The sequence below is a fragment of the Cryptotermes secundus genome, unplaced genomic scaffold (assembly GCF_002891405.2).
Source record: "Cryptotermes secundus unplaced genomic scaffold, Csec_1.0 scaffold575, whole genome shotgun sequence".
Lineage (NCBI taxonomy): Eukaryota > Metazoa > Arthropoda > Insecta > Blattodea > Kalotermitidae > Cryptotermes > Cryptotermes secundus.
In genome coordinates, this window is record NW_019731225.1 from 751891 (window position 1) to 771955 (window position 20065).

The window sequence follows — 20065 nt, forward strand, 5'->3', positions numbered from 1 at the left end:
GGTTACAGCCACACAAGATCTACACGGCGCCGCATCCTAGAAGTCTGCTTTCTTCATAGTCACCGCCGTGAAAACCTCAAATCTTACATAGGTAAAGTTGTCCCTGTGTTTGCTTAATTAAACACCACGCCGTGAAGATGTATGGGGGAGTGGAAGTATAGCTCCATCATTCTTGATCTCGGTACTACATTCAGGTGAGTGGTCAGCTTCACGACCCGGCCGCTTTACCCGTGAGAAATCAACTCCCAGTACGCACTGTATGGACGCCGCGAAATAAGGAAAAATGTCTTACTCCTGTCGGGAATCGAATCCTTGGCAGAAATAAAGAAAGGATAATTGCATATTCTTGCCGAACAACTGTACCACTTACGTCACGTAACGTTGAAATGGCGATCAGATTTCTAACGAACACTCTGCTAAATAAACAGGTGTATGTGGCTCGCAGGCCCCAGTTGGCTCCCCGTGGAGCGAAGCGAGCCAGTTCAAGGTCGCAGGGCAGATCGTCCCTGGACCTGGGCATCATTAGCGACGTAACGACACTTCTCGTCCCTCAGAGAGAGGCGGTCGCTTAATTGCGCTAATTAACGCTGCTACATTAATTAGGACTCGGCGAGCCTCACACAGAGACACTCTCTAAATGTAAGAGAGACAGAGACATAGCAGGACCTGAGCTGTGCTCACTAGCCTGGGTGTTCGTGAACGAATTAGTTGATTCGCGTTAGACAGTTCTGTGAACCACTGCAGGCACGAGACAAAGAGTTTCGATTTTCTTGCTTAACTGCAAGGTACTTGCGTCTTTCTTGTTTAGGGCCCTCCAGAATAAGACGCGTAATCAGCGTCATTAAATAAACTACACAACAAACACAAAAATCCCTGGTTGCCATCATCTGATACTATTCGTAACTACTTGCCAACATATACATGCATGAGCTAATACAGTTCGTCGCGAGATTTTTTTACTGTGAATACTAACTCCAGGGAGCTGAGCCCTTCTTGAGAAACCGCCAGTTGCGCAGATACTCAAGAATTTCTCAGCATTTTATGGAACCCGAAGATTCATTATTGTGTTCACAAAAGCACTCCACTGGTCCCTATCGTGATCAAGATCTGTCCAGTCCATACCACCCCATCCTATCTCGGTAAGATCCATTTCAATATTATCCTCCCACCTACGTATAGGTCTTCTGACTTCCCCACCAAAATCCTATATGCAATCTTCTGCTCCTCATGTGTGCTACACGTCCTGCCCACCTCATCCTCCTTGACTTGAATTATGCTTGGAGAAGAGTACAAGTTATGAAGCTCCTCATTATGCAGTTTTCTCCAACCTCCTGTCACTTCATCTCTCTTCGGTCCAAATATTCTCATCAATACCCTGTTCTCAAACACCCTCAGTCTTTGTTAGTCCCTTAACGTCAGAGACCATGTTTCACACCCATACAGAACCAGAGGCAAAATTATAATTTTGTATATTCTAATTCTTATGTTTTCAGATTACGATAAATACAGTTTTCCGTTTATTGCAGGTTCCATGTTAGGTTTTGCTGTGCGTTAATTATTCGGCTCGCCTCTATCGCGCATGTGCAGATCTGTGGCTTGCTGACACGGAGGCAGCCAGCGGATGGTGAAACGAGACTTCGGTGACGCAGAAAGCAACAGTGGCTCCATCTACCCGCGTGCGTGGGCACCTTGGCTGCCTTCTGGTCCAGCGGTTCAGGCTCTGCCGTCAGCAGGATATAAGCATATTTAATAAACGAGTCATTTATTTTATATAAAGTGGAACTTAAAAGCCCGTTCCAAGAATTCTACACTTTGCGTGCTGTTCTGTGATTCTGCTTAACCAAATGTATTATGCATTAGATCAAAATGACGCAGTCCTTAGGGCGATGTATGAGCTCTGAAATTACGCAGTTTCATGTTGTCATAGCAACGAACTGTCGAGCATCAACAAGCTACACGGCTGTAACTTATGTAGTACGTCACAAATGGGCAAGCAGTCTTTTACTTCTGTGTATCGTGTCTATTCTGTGACTACTGATAATCTCTTATGCGGAATATATATGTGTAGTACACTATATTAAAGAAGGTGGTTTACGATTTACTGTTTGTGCTTGTTATTCGTGGCAGATGGCGTTAATCCCCGGCCTTGACGTATGGCTTCATAACAAGGGCTGAAAATGACAACAGTGGAGAGAGAAGGCTTATGCGCCTAGCAAATGATGAAATTTCCCACACAATTCTCAAGGGAACTTATATTGGCAGGCATCACAAAACCTGTACAGTTCGGAGAAGAAGAAACAAGGACAGGACACCCAATTTTCTCACTGAACGAAAATCTAGAACAAATTAGAGAGAATGGAAGCAGGAGTACCCGTTCTTCGCCCGGGATATGTTTGCCTTTCCGCCAGCAACACAGTATACTTTCGTAATATATCTGGGTGTTCTCCATTAGGTCAGCGATAGGAAACAGCAGATAGAAAAGTTATTTACTCACACAAACAGAGAAGCTCAGTATGTAAAAACAAGTATTGCGACGGTGAAGAAAACGCTCTTGAGATTTTGGCGAATCTACAGTTTCTGAGCCCCACTCCCCACCCCGAATACCGAGTAGTTTTTTGGTATGGCGTGTCTGTACGTGTGCCTTGCTAGCGCCCGAACGGCTGGACGCATTGCGTTCCTGTTCAGTCCATCATAAGTGGACATTCAGATGGGGCCAGAAAATGGCAACTTTCTCAAAAATGATCACAAAATTTTGTTATTTACTTCATGGACACCGCGTCCCTAAATAAAACTGCACAGATGGCATCTTCCACCGGGCAACAGTGAGAGACCAGGGGCCCACGCGCTTTATGTCGGTTTTGCTTAACTCAGCTTCGTCTGCTCCACAGATTTTATTGTTGTTCTGTATTCAGCAAGCAACAACTCTGTTCGTTTCCAAGGCAACGGGGTGAATGGCACGTGAGAAAGTAAGCACAATATATCTGCTTCAATTTATATACGTTGCTACTATTGCCAACATGGCGAACACTTGATACCTACTTGCAAACACGAAATGCGACATTTTGTCACAAGGCCTTCCAGCCTTTGATTATTTCCACATAACCTAATCCGTTCCATGTTGCCCGCCCCTACCCTAAGCATCTCCTCGAACACGAGACAAATTACACCCCATAACAGCGACCCTATCAACGGTTATTTCGTGGCAGAAGGGTGAGCAGTGAGAGCTAAGGTCTGCCGGTGAGCTCCTTGGAAGTTGAAACCCTGATCAATAAACGTAGACACTTCATATTTGTTATTGATTCAGCTCGCCGTGTGTGACAATTGCAGTAATGAATCATTAGCACTCGACACAGCCAAGTACAGTCAGCAGTCTTATCAGTAATTACATCTACCGCCATTGTGCACCTGGTCGCTTTTCTGTTTCGTTAACCTATACAGTGTCAGGAGGACTCCTTGTACGGGGGATCAGCCCGTCGCAAGGCCGCTACCTACACACACGACAACACAAACACAGAATAGATGCACACAGACATCAGTGCCTCGAGTGGGATTCCAACCCACGATCCCAGGGTTCGAGCGAAGACAGTTCACGCCTTAGACCGCGCGGCCGGCACAATAATTACATCTGCTCTTTCCTTGTTGCAACCTTCCTTGTCCTTGTTGACTTCAGGGGGCACTGAGCTATATTGCTTTTTATTCGTGGGATGGGGTGAACTTCGGTCCAGTAGTGGGGCCCATTGTGCTAGCCCCAGATGACAGATGAGTGTGGAACAAGAACTGGCAGGGGACACAGAAGTGCCGGGAGAAAACTTGCTCCAATGCTGCCTTTTCCTCCACATATCCCACATGACCTGGGCTCGAACCCGGGTCGCCGGGATGGGAAGCCGGCGACTAACCGCCTTGCCGACAGACCTGCCTCTCTGAGCTACACGGGCTGTCGCTATCCAGCCTGTTTCCTTCAGGGAAGAGGCAGCATGAGTAGACAAAGAAATTGGTCTCTTCCCAACTTTCGAACCAGCTGATCGATCTGCTAGAAACTTGGTACTAATATTGCGCCCCTCTATAAGCCACGGCAAATCAGTACTTTGTGCAGAGTGGGCTAGCGCAGCGGTAACATTATCGACCCGTAACCGAGAGGTTACAATAAACTCAGGCGTAAAGAGAGGAATGAGAAGACAACTTCAGTTCAGGTCACGACCACTTCTTTGCAAATGCTTTCCGATTCGTCATCTATGAATTATCCTGCTAGTAGACGCTGTATCGTCTGGCGCTGTCGGCGGCGTACAATAGGACACAAAGAGAACACTTCTTAAATTCCTGCAATAAACAATAACAACATGGCGGATGTGCGAACTTGTGTGGTGCAACGACAGTAGCGCTAGGAACTCCATAAGTATGACAGACGCCAACATACAAAATAATATAGAATTTATTAAGGTAGCCACTTTATTATTGAACATAAAATAACAACATGGCCGCTAAGCGACACATTTAGACTTTCCGGGCTTTTTAAGACATCACGTGGGACACTAGTCTGCATTATCAGGGTCATTATGATCACAATCAGCGCGTATATATATGTACCCTTCATCCCACTGTCACGTGACAGAATTAACGTCAGGTCGTGTCAAGTGGCAATGTGACCCCAGCTGCCTGTTAGTGCCCGAGGTCACAGCACGTTTCCTATCTCAGCCCCACCCCCACCGCAACGCCAGGTTGGCACGCACATCTGGGGCGAAGCACACCTGAGAGGCCTTCATTCCCTACCTGCACTCTGTCCCCTAGGTCATGGCACGGAGTATCCTGCTACGTGGGCATCAACGTTTCGGAGGAAAATACTGCTTCCATCTTCAGGATAGCTGATAGAGACAACAGGTTCTTCCCAAACATTGGAATGCACCTATGAGACTACATGGTGTTACAGCCAACAAAGCTGTAATATTTGTGTGTGTGTGTTATTATTTTGTTCTGCAATGCTAAACACTTCACAGATTGAAGTTCTTCCGAGTAAAGGTTAAGAATTCAATTCGCACCTCACAATACGAGGACATGTGAGTGCTGCTTACCTAAATATTCGAAATGACATGTTACTGTTCGCTTTTGCAGATTCACTTGAACACACAGGTTAGAAGGGAAGAAAAAAATATGTTCCTTACAAGCGAAGTGCCCGTTCTTCCCCCGGGATATGGCTGTTCTTGCCAACATCACAGAACAAATTAACTAAAATGTGAATGAAGGAATATTATTCATAAAAAGAAATTAAGTGTACGGAGTATATTTAATAATTAATAAGTTTGGGTGTTCCTTATTAGGCCAACTTATTTTCTTTACTGCTAGTGGGGTGGGACTAAGCCCCTTGCACTGCGGCCACTTCTGGCCTATTGTACCAGCCCCAGATGATTGGTGAGGGTGATTGTGGAGCAATTGGTGGAATGAAGATTGGCAGGGGAAACCGAAGTACTCGGAGAAAACCTGCCCCAGCGCCACTTTGTCCACCACAACTCCCACTTGACCAGACCCGGGATCGAACCCGGGCCGCCGCGGTGGGAAGCCAGCGACTAACCGCTTGAGCTGTGGCGCGGCCTAGGCCAACCTAAGAACGAAGCAATATAACGCAGTTACATACATACACATGTGCATACACCAGATGCACGAATTGCGAATGATATTGATAGGCGAGGGGGCACGCGGTAGCGTAGTTGCTTGAGACACTATGCTACAAGCCGGAAGGTCGCGGGTTCGAATCAGAAGAGGTGGAGATTTTCAATTGACCTAATCCTTCCAGCCGCATTGTGGCCCTTGGGTCGACTTAGCCCCTAACAGAAATGAGTACCAGGAATCTTTCTGAGGGTAAAGGGCGGCCGGCGCGTGAGGCTGACAATCTCACTGCCATCTGTAAGCAGACTGTCTATAAAATGTGGGAGCCTCGACGTCTCACAGCCCCATGGGCCTCCACGCCGTGTTACCCTTTTTGCACATTTTAATGATTGGCAAATAATTTTCTGTGATTTTCTTGTCAAGAACCAACATCTGTATATTGCCATATTTATCTATTGTTTTGCTCGTTACCATGGCAACCACGTTCCTTACCAAATTTATGTTTCTTAGTTCAGTCACATTTCAACAACTGAACTCACTACAAAACCGTAACCACGTTAGATGCAACGGAAATGCACATTCAGTTGTTAGCAGGGTAGGCAATACCCACAAACCAAATTTCCTTTCCACCAAGGACACGGCATTTTGAAGTTGCGTGGAGCTGCCTGCAGGCCACAGTAACAATATGGCTAAATGAAATTACTGTTATTTAATGAAGCTCCTGTTATTGACATGAATTCAACTGTTGCAACCGTTGGCCTTCGGTACGATACGCATATAAATTACCGCAAGGCAAGCTTTGATATAAATCTATTAAATATGATGATGTATCAAAATGTAATGGTGGTAAATTTGGACGTTAATAATTTTGATTATTATGAACTCAGGGAAATTTTGGAGCAAGGCCAAAATGCAGTAATCACGAACAGGATTGGCAAATGTTGGCCTACAATTTACGTCACTGCATAAAACCCACGGACAGACGCAATACACGAAAAGACTACACATTCCGAAAAATTTCGAAAATATTCTATTGATATCCTATTCTACAGGGGCTCGGATAGCTACGGCCTGAGTGATAGAGGGGTAGGAGTTCGAGCCCGGTAGGATCGAGAATTTTCCCTTCTCTACGTCTTTGAGACCGACTCTGGGGTCCAACTCCTATCCAGCCGGTATGTGGGTTCTTTCCTCGGGTTAGAGCGGCAGGTAAGGTTGCCTAGCTGAGGTGCTCAGGTGTGACGCATCCTCAGAGATGAGTTAGACAGGGTTTAGGCCAGTACTCACCACTTCCAGCTGTTTCATGTACGTGGAACTGCTGTGGTTGGCCTGAATGAGTGGCCGGCCCTGGTTGAAGATGGCGCACACGACCAGGCCCAAGGAGAACATGTCGCTCACAATACTGCACAGGGACGATGTCTGCACCTCGGGAGCTGTAGGCACAAGCACAGGAACAAGTTTAGTAACCAAGTCTCGTCCGGTCCTGCCTGAATCGCTGACAGTCGCTCACCTACTGAAGCACTCCCCGCTCCACCACCCTTATGGAACCCTAAGTTCATCACCGTCTTCACAAGAGCCCGCCACTGGTCCCATCTTGAACTAGATGAACCCAATCAACACACTGGTATCCTATTTTTATAAGAGTCATTTTAATATTATCCACTTATCTAAGCGTCTCTTTCTTTCAGTATTTCGCCACCCGAACTTCCGAACATATTTGCTGGATTTCTCATGTGTGCTACATGTCTTACCTATCTCGTTATCCTTCGAGTTGATCAGTCTAATAATGTTTTGCGAGTAGTACAAATTAACAGGAGTCGGGATAGCGACTGGCTACCGGTCACACGGCCGAGGCGTGGGAGTTCGAGTCCAGGTATGGTCAAGTATTTTCTCTTTTCCAAGTCGTTCAGACCGACTCTATGGCGCACCTAGTCTCGTATCTAATGGATACCAGGGACTGTTTCCCCGGGAATAAAGCGGCCTGGGCGTGAAGCTGGCCACTCATCTCCAACTAGTGCCAGATCCAAGACTACGTGGATCCTTACATCCACCGCAGTGTAAGTCTTCATAGCGTGGTGATTAATTAGCTAAGCACAGGGACAACTTTACCTTTACTCTACAGTACAACTTATGCTTGATGTAGCTCCTCGTCGGCCATATTAAGGAGCAGCGTGACGTCACTAACTGACCTACTTTCGTGAAGCTCGGTGACCTCTCCAGCGCGTTAGCCACCAGCTGCATCTGTGCGACACGAAACCTCCTTATTTGTAACCTGCACTGCACATTTTAACCCTGAAGACAGAAGCAGCATTGTCCTTCGAATTCAATATTCATCAATACGGTGTCACATGCCGGACGACCCTAATCTGAGCAATCACCGCCGTATAAACTTCGAGACTTGTATCACTTGCTTTGTTTATTGACTATTTCTCAACTGAATAGGTCATAAAGCGTCAAATTGGAAGGCTATACGTAATGATGAACTCTAAGGGATGTGGAGGGAAACTGTAAGGCCTATATCTTGGAATCTGCGTAGAGAGACTGAGAAAAAGCACGAAAGTAGACTTGTCAGGATAGCAGGAATCATGACCGGAATTTGAACAGGAGACCTCCCTGCAGCAAAGTAACATGGCTACGGTTGACTGTATATTCAGAATTTCGAAGTGCGTACTCGGTGAACGCGACTTATATCTTGCCTAGTAACGACTAATTTTCGCAACATCCTGTATATAGCTGGCGTGGAGGGAGAGCTGAGAGCATTATTTTGTGAGTTTGGTCTCAAAACAGGATTGTTGTTGTGAAGGTACGGGGGGGGGGAACTAATAAAAGTTAGTGAACTGTTCAACTCATGCAACTGCTTTAAATCAAATTTAAACTTGCAATACGGGAATCTATTATGAACCATTTGCAAAGTCATTAAAGTCAAGACAGCAGAAAACAATTATGAGGCCACCGCCCTCTCTTCGTGGCGGAATACGACGAATTACTTGGTTCAACTTGTCACTTTATGTCGTCTTCTCAGCCAAAATCAGAAATAAAGTGGTTTATTATTATTACTCCTTAATTTTAAAGTTCCATAGGTCCCGGGTTCGGCACCAACATCACGGAAGATGAAGACAAATAAATTTTAAAGTTCCTAAGGTCCCGGGTTCGGCACCAACATTACGGAAGATGAAGACAGATACATTTTAAAGTTCCATAGGTCCCGGGTTCGGCACCAACATTATGGAAGATGAAGACAAATTTTGAAGTTCCGAAGGTCCCGGGTTCGGTACCAACATCACGGAAGATGAAGACAAATTTTGAAGTTCCGAAGGTCCCGGGTTCGGTACCAACATCACGGAAGATGAAGACAAATAAATTTTAAAGTTCCTAAGGTCCCGGGTTCGGCACCAACATTACGGAAGATGAAGACAAATTTAAAGTTCCAAAGGTCTCGGGTTCGGCACCAACATTACGGAAGATGAAGACAAATACATTTTAAAGTTCCATAGGTCCCGGGTTCGGCACCAACATTACGGAAGATGAAGACAAATACATTTTAAAGTTCCATAGGTCCCGGGTTCGGCACCAACATTACGGAAGATGAAGACAAATTTAAAGTTCCAAAGGTCTCGGGTTCGGCACCAACATTACGGAAGATGAAGACGAATACATTTTAAAGTCCCGTAGGTCCCGGGTTCGGCACCAACATTACGGAAGATGAAGACAAATACATTTTAAAGTTCCATAGGTCCCGGGTTCGGCACCAACATTACGGAAGATGAAGACAACCACATTTTAAAGTTCCAAAGGTCCCGGGTTCGGCACAAACATTACGGAAGATGAAGACAAACAAGGATATCCCAAGAGTCATGACGACCAGTCACCACGCTAATGCTAAGTGTGCTTGGGCTGATAGCGGATGTTACAGCGGGAAGGTTAGAGGGGCTACATGGGTGGATTCGTGGCAAGACGCCAGTTCAAATGGATGCGAGGCACGTAAAGAAGGATTTACGAGAACAGAAAGTGAAGTGATGGACGTAGAGAAAAGACAATAAAGACGAAGAGACGTCCGCCATGAAGGGTAACAGTGTCCTCAGCGGACCGTATAGCAGTAAGCAGTAACATGTGGCTACATTGCTATTATCAGCCAGAGACATCTATGAGTGTACGTCGCACTACGTGTAGGCAACCTAACGGAAGGAAAGTCCCGTATGCGTTCAGTGAGATCTCGTGTGTTGGAAACAGAATCTAGTGACTTCCTAATGATGACGCAACGACCTACGTCACTGTCTGGTGATGACGCAACCTTCAAAGTGAACTAAACACGGGGCTGTGACCCCGTTCAGTTCGGTAGAAATACGACACAGAAGATCACGCTTTTCACAGCAGTCGACGTGAGAGCCTCAAGTCTGACAGCATACAGATGCAATCTTGCCACCAGCTTCCAGTGCTGCCAACAAAACCAGAAGGCTACCTGTTGCAGGAGGCGAGCTATATCGATCGGGCATACAACAGCTACCTGTTGCTACCCAGGTCTCAATCCTGCAGCTCTGCGATGAATCGAAAGGAGCCTAATGTTACCAGCACTCAGGATAAGGGTTCACTACTGACGGTTCGCGAACCAAACAAGACAAGCCAATATCAACGCAACTCGTTTACTGAGGTTATCCCCGCACTCAGACGTATAGGTGAATTGAAGCACAAATCCAAGCATTCCGAACCTCGCGACTACGAGACAACGGGTTAGCTTCACGCCCCGTCAATTTTACCCCCCCCTCTCCGTACCAATTCTATAGGAGAGGACTGGATGGTCACCAGAGCTGGTCGGAAGCTTGTGGAGAAAATATCTTGCCCCTCATTGGAATCGAAACCGAATTCCTTGGTCGTCCAGCCCGTAGCTAGACAGATCGATCCTGATAACAAAAACCTCTATCGGTTTGATACTGTGGTCAAGGTTCGTTAACACAAATTATATCATGGTCCCTTCCTTTCCTCAGGCAGTCTAGAGTAACGTGTCCCTATGGACCTGCAACCGCGCCTGCGCACATACCTTTACGTCCCCACGTTCCAGCAAATTAGTTTCGATCCTACAGATTGCTGTGTTGTGGTATACGACGCCGTATACTGTGGTAAACCTTTACCAACGTTTCGGAGGGCTCGCTGCTTCCATCTTCAAGGTAGGGAGATATATGGATTCATCACGGTCCTTCGCGTATTGATTGGAAAAGTAAAATCAACACCCTGAAATTTCTACTCTTCTGTCCTGAAAATGGAGGCAGCAGGTTCCTCTGAAGCGATACTGTAAGGCGTCAAATCCCACAAAAGGGCGATCTTCACAGTCTCCAGCTGCACTGACTGTGGGATTAGCTCGTAAGAGCCGATAGAGGCGAGGAACCCCGCTCGAAATGGCACCAACACACACTTAGTTGTCCAAGAAACAGATTGAAGGCAGAATTCCGATAATATACTGTCAAATAACATCTGTTTAAACAGGCGACGGTACAACAGATGTCGCTATAGAACCGTTCTGTGGATACGTTGTCCCCGGCAACGAGAGAACACGCAACAACGAGAGAGACGTTTTCTGTACGGTCCGTGAGGTGGCTATATAGCGAGGACTAGTAGTTCAGTTGAGTGTTACAGTTGTGAGAGGTGAGAAGCCGGCGACAGCTCGGGAATTCAAAGGAAGAGGAACGTTCTCCGTTAGAAGCTGCTACCAAGTAACGGTTAGTAAAGACTGAGAAGACTTTATATGTGCTCTAGTTACAGTGATCTTTTGAGTGTTCAACTCAGTAAGACTGTCGTAGCTCTCTGTAGTTACGACACACTCATTTATGTGACAATACGGTAGGAACTTACTTGTCCAATAATTTGTACTGACACAAGAGAAAGAAAAAAGTTAGAGTCTTCCGAGACGTAACTCCGCGTGGATCGGAAGATAGGTAATAATGTTTCGGAGAAACCTGCTGCATACATCTTCAGGGTAGACAATCAATCCGGATGGGGATGTGACGTCCAGAAGAAGGAAACGTGAGAACACATTAACGGAGATGAGAGCGAGCCAATGGGAGACATCGCGGAGAAATCTGATATGGAGGGGGACGAGGGGGGGTTCCAACTGTTTTGTGAAACTCGCGTGTGCAGTTTCCGTTAGTCGCTTCAAGGCAGAGAGAGGGTGAAGTTGGGCGGCTTTGCAGACACGATCAGGCAGCTAATTAGCAGAGCGTGTGCTGCGCCCTAGTGCCGCAAGCGAAACTTAATGCTTTAAAGAGCACCTGCTACCTGAAAGCCTGTTCAGTAGTTAATTGACTTTGCCTTCTTTGTAGGCTCTTCCAGACCTGTACAGTCCTTCTAAAATGGAGTCAGTAAAAGTCTCAGAAGGGAGAATTCGCTGGCATATGTTTTATTCATTGCATCCAAATATTTACGCAAAACACCGGGTTCAATTCTCATACCGGAGCTCGGCCACACTCAGCGAGATTTTACTCAGTCCCTCCTACCAGATCCTCTCCAATTCATTTTTCACTGATTCAACGATATCCAATCTGAGCTACTGTCAGTGTTACCAAATAAACCGGAAAATGATGCATGTGATATTAAACTTCCCTAGGAGACGGGTAGCTCAGTCAGTATAGTGCCTACGCAACCAGAAAATCGAAACCCTATTCCTGGCCATATTTAGACCCACTCTGGGGCATACTCAGCCTTCTACTCAATAGGCACGGGGGTGGGGCTCTTTCTCCAGAGGTAAATCAGGCGGCTAGTGCTCCACGTTAAGAATGACTGGAGCTAACTTCCAGAGGCAGGCTGCAGAGTCAGTCCTCTGTATGAAATCTACCTTACGACGCTTTCTGTGACGTCAGGTCTCGCCCTCCTATGCAAGTACTGGCGTCGTTTGGTTAACCTATAGAATATGAATAGTTACGAAACAACGCTGGAGCTCATGAGATGCTATTTCAATGTAGCCATGACATGTGCCATAGAACGAACATAGTATTACGCAGTTTAACCCTTACACGGTTGTGGTCGACATATTTTGATCTCTGAAAAACATGGTGTCCTTGCTGCGATCGACAAAACCAGTATTGCAAATTTAGAGTTTCAAACCTCAGGTTTCTTTGCACCAATCTCATTAAAATTTGGCGGGTGCAAAGAGTCATCTATTGGGAACGTAATGAAACGTCATTCATTTCAATGGCTACATTCTTCTGCCCTCTAGCTTAAGAAATGTAAATGGTTGCAATCTGCACAGCGTGGCACGCGCTCCGTGGTCATGTGGCGCGGGTATTTCACAGGGCTACTAAAAATGGCTTCGTATAGTGCGTGGTGCTTTCTGTAATAGTTTTAAGTAGAGTTGTGAACTTTGGTCAACATGTGACATAGTGAGAAGACTAGGATAAGAACGCCCAACCGGTTAATGCTGTTTAGGGAAATAATCGCTGTTTACTGTGAGAGCCATACGGAACACATAAATACACTGTGTGGGCAGAATGCAGAGTTTTAGTATCTTGAAGTCCGTACCTCACAGGAAACACGCTCCGTCTCCATAACAAGGCCCAACCGGTTAACGCTGTTTAGGGAAATAATCGCTGTTTACTGTGAGAGCCATACGGAACACATAAATACACTGTGTGGGCAGAATGCAGAGTTTTAGTATCTTGAAGTCCGTACCTCACAGGAAACACGCTCCGTCTCCATAACAAGGCCCAACCGGTTAACGCTGTTTAGGGAAATAATCGCTGTTTACTGTGAGAGCCATACGGAACACATAAATACACTGTGTGGGCAGAATGCAGAGTTTTAGTATCTTGAAGTCCGTACCTCACAGGAAACACGCTCCGTCTCCATAACAAGGCCCAACCGGTTAACGCTGTTTAGGGAAATAATCGCTGTTTACTGTGAGAGCCATACGGAACACATAAATACACTGTGTGGGCAGAATGCAGAGTTTTAGTATCTTGAAGTCCATACCTCACAGGGAACACACTCCGTCTCCATAACAAGGCCCAACCGGTTAACGCTGTTTAGGGAAACAATCGCTGTTTATTGTGGGAACCATACGGAANTGGTTGCAATCTGCACAGCGTGGCACGCGCTCCGTGGTCATGTGGCGCGGGTATTTCACAGGGCTAGTAAAAATGGCTTCGTATAGTGCGTGGTGCTTTCTGTAATAGTTTTAAGTAGAGTTGTGAACTTTGGTCAACATGTGACATAGTGAGAAGACTAGGATAAGAACGCCCAACCGGTTAATTCTGCTTAAGGAAATAATCGCTGTTTACTGTGAGAACCATACGGAACACATAAATACACTGTGTGGGCAGAATGCAGAGTTTTAGTATCTTGAAGTCCGTACCTCACAGGAAACACACTCCGTCTCCATAGCAACGCCCAACCGGTTAATGCTGTTTAGGGAAATAATCGCTGTTTATTGTGGGAACCATACGGAACACATAAGTACACTGTGGCCAAAATTCGGTTTCATAACGTCGAAGCAGTCGGTACGTATAGTTACCACTGTGCTTTAGAGTGTTAAGTGAGTTTGTGCACGACTCTGCGCAGCGTCTGGTTACTTGACACATCTGCTCGCGCACTGCGTCACGGCAAGAGGGCAGTGTGTCAGTGTGTACACCGCTCTGTGTCAGCAGCGTGGAGCGCCCTCTCCCAGTTAAAGCAGCGTAAGGGTACAAGAGTAACTTCGTTCCCGTGCTTAATTAAGCACTACGCCATGAAGGTATATGGCCGAGTAGAATTGTAACTCGACAGTAGAAGCTGGTGAGTGGTCAGCTTCATGTCCCCGCCGCTTTATTCCTGCAGAAAGATTCCCCCGGTCTTCACGCCACAGGAGGTTTGGTGGGCTCCAAAACTGCTTGCAGCGGCCGGGAATCGATCCCCAGCCGTTCAGCCCGTCACTATACCGATTGAGCTATCGAGAAGGACACAGGAAATTATGTAATGAGTATGTGAGGTCGTAACAGGCTTGATTATCTTTGCCATGGAGTGAAGATGGCCAATGAGGATGCTCCTGATAACAGATCGCAAGAGATTAGTCCCTTGAAAACCGAGCAGGCTTCGTAATGAGGGACTCCAGACGTTGTGTGCGCCAGGTTCTGCAAGTTCCCGGTACTAAATCTTGCTGCGGAGAAACTCACAAACTTTCTAGAGATTATTCAGTTTTTGCTGTCTGAAGTTGATTGGAACGATGTTTGTTAGCAATAGGCAGCCCTGGAGGTGAAACTCCGGGAAGTCCATGTTTGGCCGTTAGAACTGTAACAAAACTGACTCCAATGCAGACACGGGATAGCCGAGTGCACTGGCTCAAGCGATAATACATCTCACGTGTGTGTGTGTGCGGGAGGCTCTCGTTTCGAATCTTGGTCAATGCATTGACCATCCCAATATAAAATGAATATTATATCATGTGATATGACGCCGTATAGTCTGTTGAAAATTTAGGGACGCTTCGGAGGAACTTATTGCCTCCACCTTCAGGATACAAGTTTAGGAAACATTGTCACGTGTCACTGTCTCCGTCTTCAGGGTAGGTTTAAAATTTTCAACCCTTTAGAAAATCCGAAGATCTATTACAGTGTTCATGTGATCCCGCCGCTTCGTCTAAACTTGAGCCAGACGAATCCAACCCCCGGCCTTGCACCACATTTCGTTACATTATCACCTCGACTGCGCCTAAATGTTTAAGACTACACTTGTTTCATATTTTAGCCCTTAAAAGGATAGTGGTTATTATATATACCACTTGATTTAATATTAAGAATCTCTGCATTCTGCCCACACAGTGTATTCATGTGTTCCGTATGGTTCTCACAGTAAACAGCGATTATTTCCCTAAACAGCATTAACCGGTTGGGCTTTGTTATGGAGACAGGGTGTGTTCCTTGTGAGGTACGGACTTCAAGATACTAAAACTCTGCATTCTGCCCACACAGTGTATTTATGTGTTCCGTATGGTTCTCACAGTAAACAGCGATTATTTCCCTAAACAGCATTAACCGGTTGGACGTTGCTATGGAGACGGAGTGTGTTCCCTGTGAGGTACGGGTTGAATTTTTATATTATGTTTATAAGAAGACGTTGCGTAATATGTACTCTTGACTTGGCGAAGCACATTCGTAAGAGACAATCCCATCCTCTCTTCAGAGAGGTTGTTACATAAGGACTACGACCGCAAGGATTCAATTGCCAAAATATATCTCTGGTCGTGAGCTTCAAGGGGCTTGGTGCCAAGACGAACTGACTGGCAGTAAATCGCCAGGCGTAAAGTAACTCTGATGCTGACTTGTGCTTCAAAGAGGACCCCATTTTCAAACATATTAATGGTCTTGGAAGGAACAGAAATTTGGCCATGGGTCCCAACGGCAACCTAAACCATGAAGAACTGTGCTAGCGAGGNTACTTGTGCTTCAGAGAGGACCCCATTTTCAAACATATTAATGGACATATATTTTAGTTATTTTAAAGTGAAGACAAGGCATACAATGTACTAGTTTGACGTGAATTGAGTAGCACCTGAAGATGGCATTTTTATGCCGAAACATGTAGTGAGAGTGAGAGAAGAAGATAGATAAGTGTACGCACTGCAAGACGGATTAAACAAATCATGATATTAATGGTCTTCGAAGGAACAGAAATTTGGCCATGGGTCCCAACGGCAACCTAAACCATGAAGAACTGTGCTGGCGAGGACCAGCAGCAATTTACTATTATTCCATGCATGGGAAGTAGGAAAGGAAAATGAACGCCTAAGAGACGACACCTGTCAGAAGCGGACGATCCCAAACAAACTACCATACACAAAGCCTGCATGCAATTTAAGCTGCAAAGCAAATCGCATTATTCACAGTGGCACTCGGGTTGGCACAGGTCCGGGTAGCAAGTCTCACGCAGCCTTGTTACATGTATATCCGTAATCCTGCGTTTATTAATCCAATTCCAGAAAACAATCAAATGTTCGCTATTTGAAACCAGCTGTCTGCCTCGCGCACTTCTGAGAAGAGTTAATTACAAGCAATACCCAGGGGTGAGAATGGTTTTCACAACTGAGGAGATGCTCTGGACGCGCAGAGAACCCCAGAGGAATGACCACCACATGTTAACACGAAATTATTACGATGCAGGCTCGTGAATTCCTTCCTAAATAAATCGTTTTCTTTTTGGAACGGTGGTTATGATGTCTTACGCCGTTTGTAAATCAAAATTAAGCGTCATGAAGCCAAGTTGGCCGCATCTACTCTCGTCTACCGCAATTTCCAGCCCTAGCAATGCCGCAGTACACAGTCTAGGAGCCATGTTACGCAGTGTCGCCATGTTTGTGACTTCTAACTGCTGCACAATAGTTCACACACACACACACAGCGTGTAGCTATATTCGTAATCTGTCTACACACCAAATTTCACAAGCATGACTTCCATATCATGTTTCATGAAAATAAATTTGTTAGGGGTGCAGACAAACACACGCGCTGAAAATATGATAATTTCACTAGCCTAATTTCTTTAAAAAGATAAAATAGGCTAAAGAATTAAACATCAACGTTTCATGATTTTTTCCATATACTACCGGAAATGTTGTTAAGCTATTATCAACAAGAAAATATGAAGTTTTTCCAACGCCAAATTTCACAACCGCGACAGATAACATTTCTGCTCCACAAAATAAACAAGTTTCGAACCCGTGTCCATGACAGCCCGTTCTCTTCCAGATGTCCCGAACTTCAGACGTGCTTTGAGAGTAACACAAAGATCATGGAGTGAGCTTACAGCCGCATTTCATATGGAAGGCCATTTACGTGTTTGTGCTTCTTATCAGCCTCACATCAAGATAAAGGGAAACTTGATGCGTCCACAAAGTTACACTTTTCTTGATGTGGAGATCGAAACACAGAGGCGTCATTCTGCGTTAAGTAAGCATGTTAGCGCTGTTCAGTTCCACACAAATGTCATAGAACTAAAGTTCTGAAATACAAGTTCTGTTCCAGACAGTAATTCTTAGTACTGCATATAAAGGGCCTGATATTCTGTCGATATACAGGGTGATTCACTCGAGGGGAAGTTCCGAATTAATAATCGTAATAATTAGCCAACGAAAATAAAATTTGGTAACTTTGATCGCGGTGTCTGCCTGCCCGGTTAGTGCCACTTACTGCTACATGCGCTACGAGGATGCATAGCGTTGGCCTATGTATCCAGGCGACGGGGAACCCATTTCAGTGTGTCTCCGCATCTACCGAGATCTCTTCTGGTCATGTTCCTTTTTTCTCTGTAATTACTGAGTTACTTGTAATCATCAACTCAGGGAATTTTGGAAAAGGAGCAGGGATAGCGTAGTCGGTACAGCGATCGGCTACGGACTTGAAGACCGAGGGGTTGTAGTTCGAGTCCAGGTAGGGTCAAGAATTTTCTCTTCTCCACATTGACCAGACCGGCTCTGGGGTCCACTTAACCTCCTATCCAATGGGTACCGGGGGTTATTTCCCCGGGTGTAAAGCGGCCGGGGTGTGAAACTGACTGCTCACATCCAACTAGACACGAGGTCAAAAAATGTGGATCTATACATCCACTTCCCCTACGCCTTCATGGCGCAGTGCTTAATTAGTTAAGCACAGGAACAACTATTTACTTCCTTGGAAAGAATATACTTATATATATAATGCAAATATATAAGTAGCTACGAACAGAGGCGGTATGGTTTTTCCGAAACGTCAAGGTGTCTCCGAACTCCACGGCGTTACAATCCGCAAGACCGTACTCTCCACAGTGACCTCCGTGTGAAGCTTAAATTTTGACACGACAATAAACGTTTGGGTTTCCCGAAATGTGAGCTACTGTCAGCTTTCAACGAGTACTCCAGTCCTTGGGAGCTAGATATATAGTGCAGAAACGTCTTACCTATGTAATCTAGGTCGGGCTGCGCCATTTTGGGTAACCTTGACGTCCAAGGCTGGCAGGACACGGACTCGAGGCCATCTATTTCGTTCACTCTCTCTGCAACAGAGCGCACACAGCATGAGCCCTTCAGAGCCGAGAGGGGGGGGGGGTGAGAGGCACTGCTGTTCACGGGGAGAAACAGAAAGAAAATCGAGGCTGTGAGGCAGTGCCCGCTCCTCCCTCTGGAAAATGTAAATAGGAAAGAAGGTAAAGTGTTGGGAAGTGAAGAAGGTAAAAGTAAGGGAAATGGATTGTTTTGTGGTTATGAAAAGGGGAAGAGGAGCAGGGGCTTTACGTTCATCTACAAATCTATAATAATCCAGTCCGTACCTCACAGGAAACACACCGTCTCCATAACAACGCCCAACCGGTTAATGCTGTTTAGGGAAACAATCGCTGTTTACTGTGAGAACCATACGGAACACATAAATACACTGTGTGGGCAGAATGCAGAGTTTTAGTGTCTTGAAGTCTGTACCTCACAGGAAACACACTCCGTCTCCGTAACAACGCCCAACCGGTTAATGCTGTTTAGGGAAACAATCGCTGTTTACTGTGAGAACCATACGGAACACATAAATACACTGTGTGGGCAGAATGCAGAGGTTTAGTATCTTGAAGTGCGTACCTCACAGGATACACACTTCGTCTCCATAACAACGCCCAACCGGTTAATGCTGTTTAGGGAAACAATCGCTGTTTACTGTGAGAACCATACGGAACACATAAATACACTGTGTGGGCAGAATGCAGAGTTTTAGTATCTTGAAGTCCGTACCTCACAGGAAACACACTCCGTCTCCATAACAACGCCCAACCGGTTAATGCTGTTTAGGGAAACAATCGCTGTTTACTGTGAGAACCATACGGAACACATAAATACACTGTGTGGGCAGAATGCAGAGTTTTAGTATCTTGAAGTCCGTACCTCACAGGAAACACACTCCGTCTCCATAACAACGCCCAACCGGTTAATGCTCTTTAGGGAAACAATCGCTGTTTACTGTGAGAACCATACGGAACACATAAATACACTGTGTGGGCAGAATGCAGAGTTTTGATAATGTTCAAACAGATGGTACATAGAGTTACCATTATTTCTTAAATGGGTAAACTACGAACTCATTTCTGTTCAGCCATGAATTTAGTCATACACACACTAAATGACTGTTCAACGACGTACACAATGAGGCTGTCTCTGCCTTAATTAGGAGGCGTTCAGACTCAGTGCCAGAAAGTACGTCGGACAGAGACCCTGGTTTCGTATATCTTTATGTTTATGTGCTTTGTTTAACGACGCTGCATCTCAGCCCCTACTGGCCCGGGCCCGAGGCTTGCGAATTGCCATGCCAGTCAGGGACTGGTGCAGTGAGGCGCATCTGAGTTCACAGCACCGAGAGACTCAGTCTCTTACTAAAGAAAAGGTTCTTTGTCGTTTGTGCGGGTCACCGAGCAGGTTAGGTCAAAGTGCGCGAGTTTAATAATTCACAACGCCAGTGCTTTAATTACGTCACACGGCAGGTGGAAGGGAGCGAGAGAGTGA

General features: G+C 45.7%; 1 protein-coding gene across 9 annotated transcripts in view; it reads right to left on the minus strand.

Moving 5' to 3' along the window:
• LOC111866557 (SCY1-like protein 2) overlaps positions 1 to 20065 on the minus strand; it is a 157037-nt gene that overhangs the window by 57886 nt on the left and 79086 nt on the right. For 8 of the 9 annotated variants that reach the window (XM_033752319.1, XM_023855620.2, XM_033752318.1 and 5 more), the window contains exons 5-6: positions 18484 to 18579; positions 6883 to 7028 (exon numbers count right to left, since the gene is read on the minus strand). In XM_033752319.1, the coding sequence (XP_033608210.1) occupies positions 6883 to 7028; positions 18484 to 18579 (242 nt within the window). The remainder of the gene's footprint in view (positions 1 to 6882; positions 7029 to 18483; positions 18580 to 20065) is intronic. The other variant, XM_033752317.1, reaches the window with a different exon arrangement.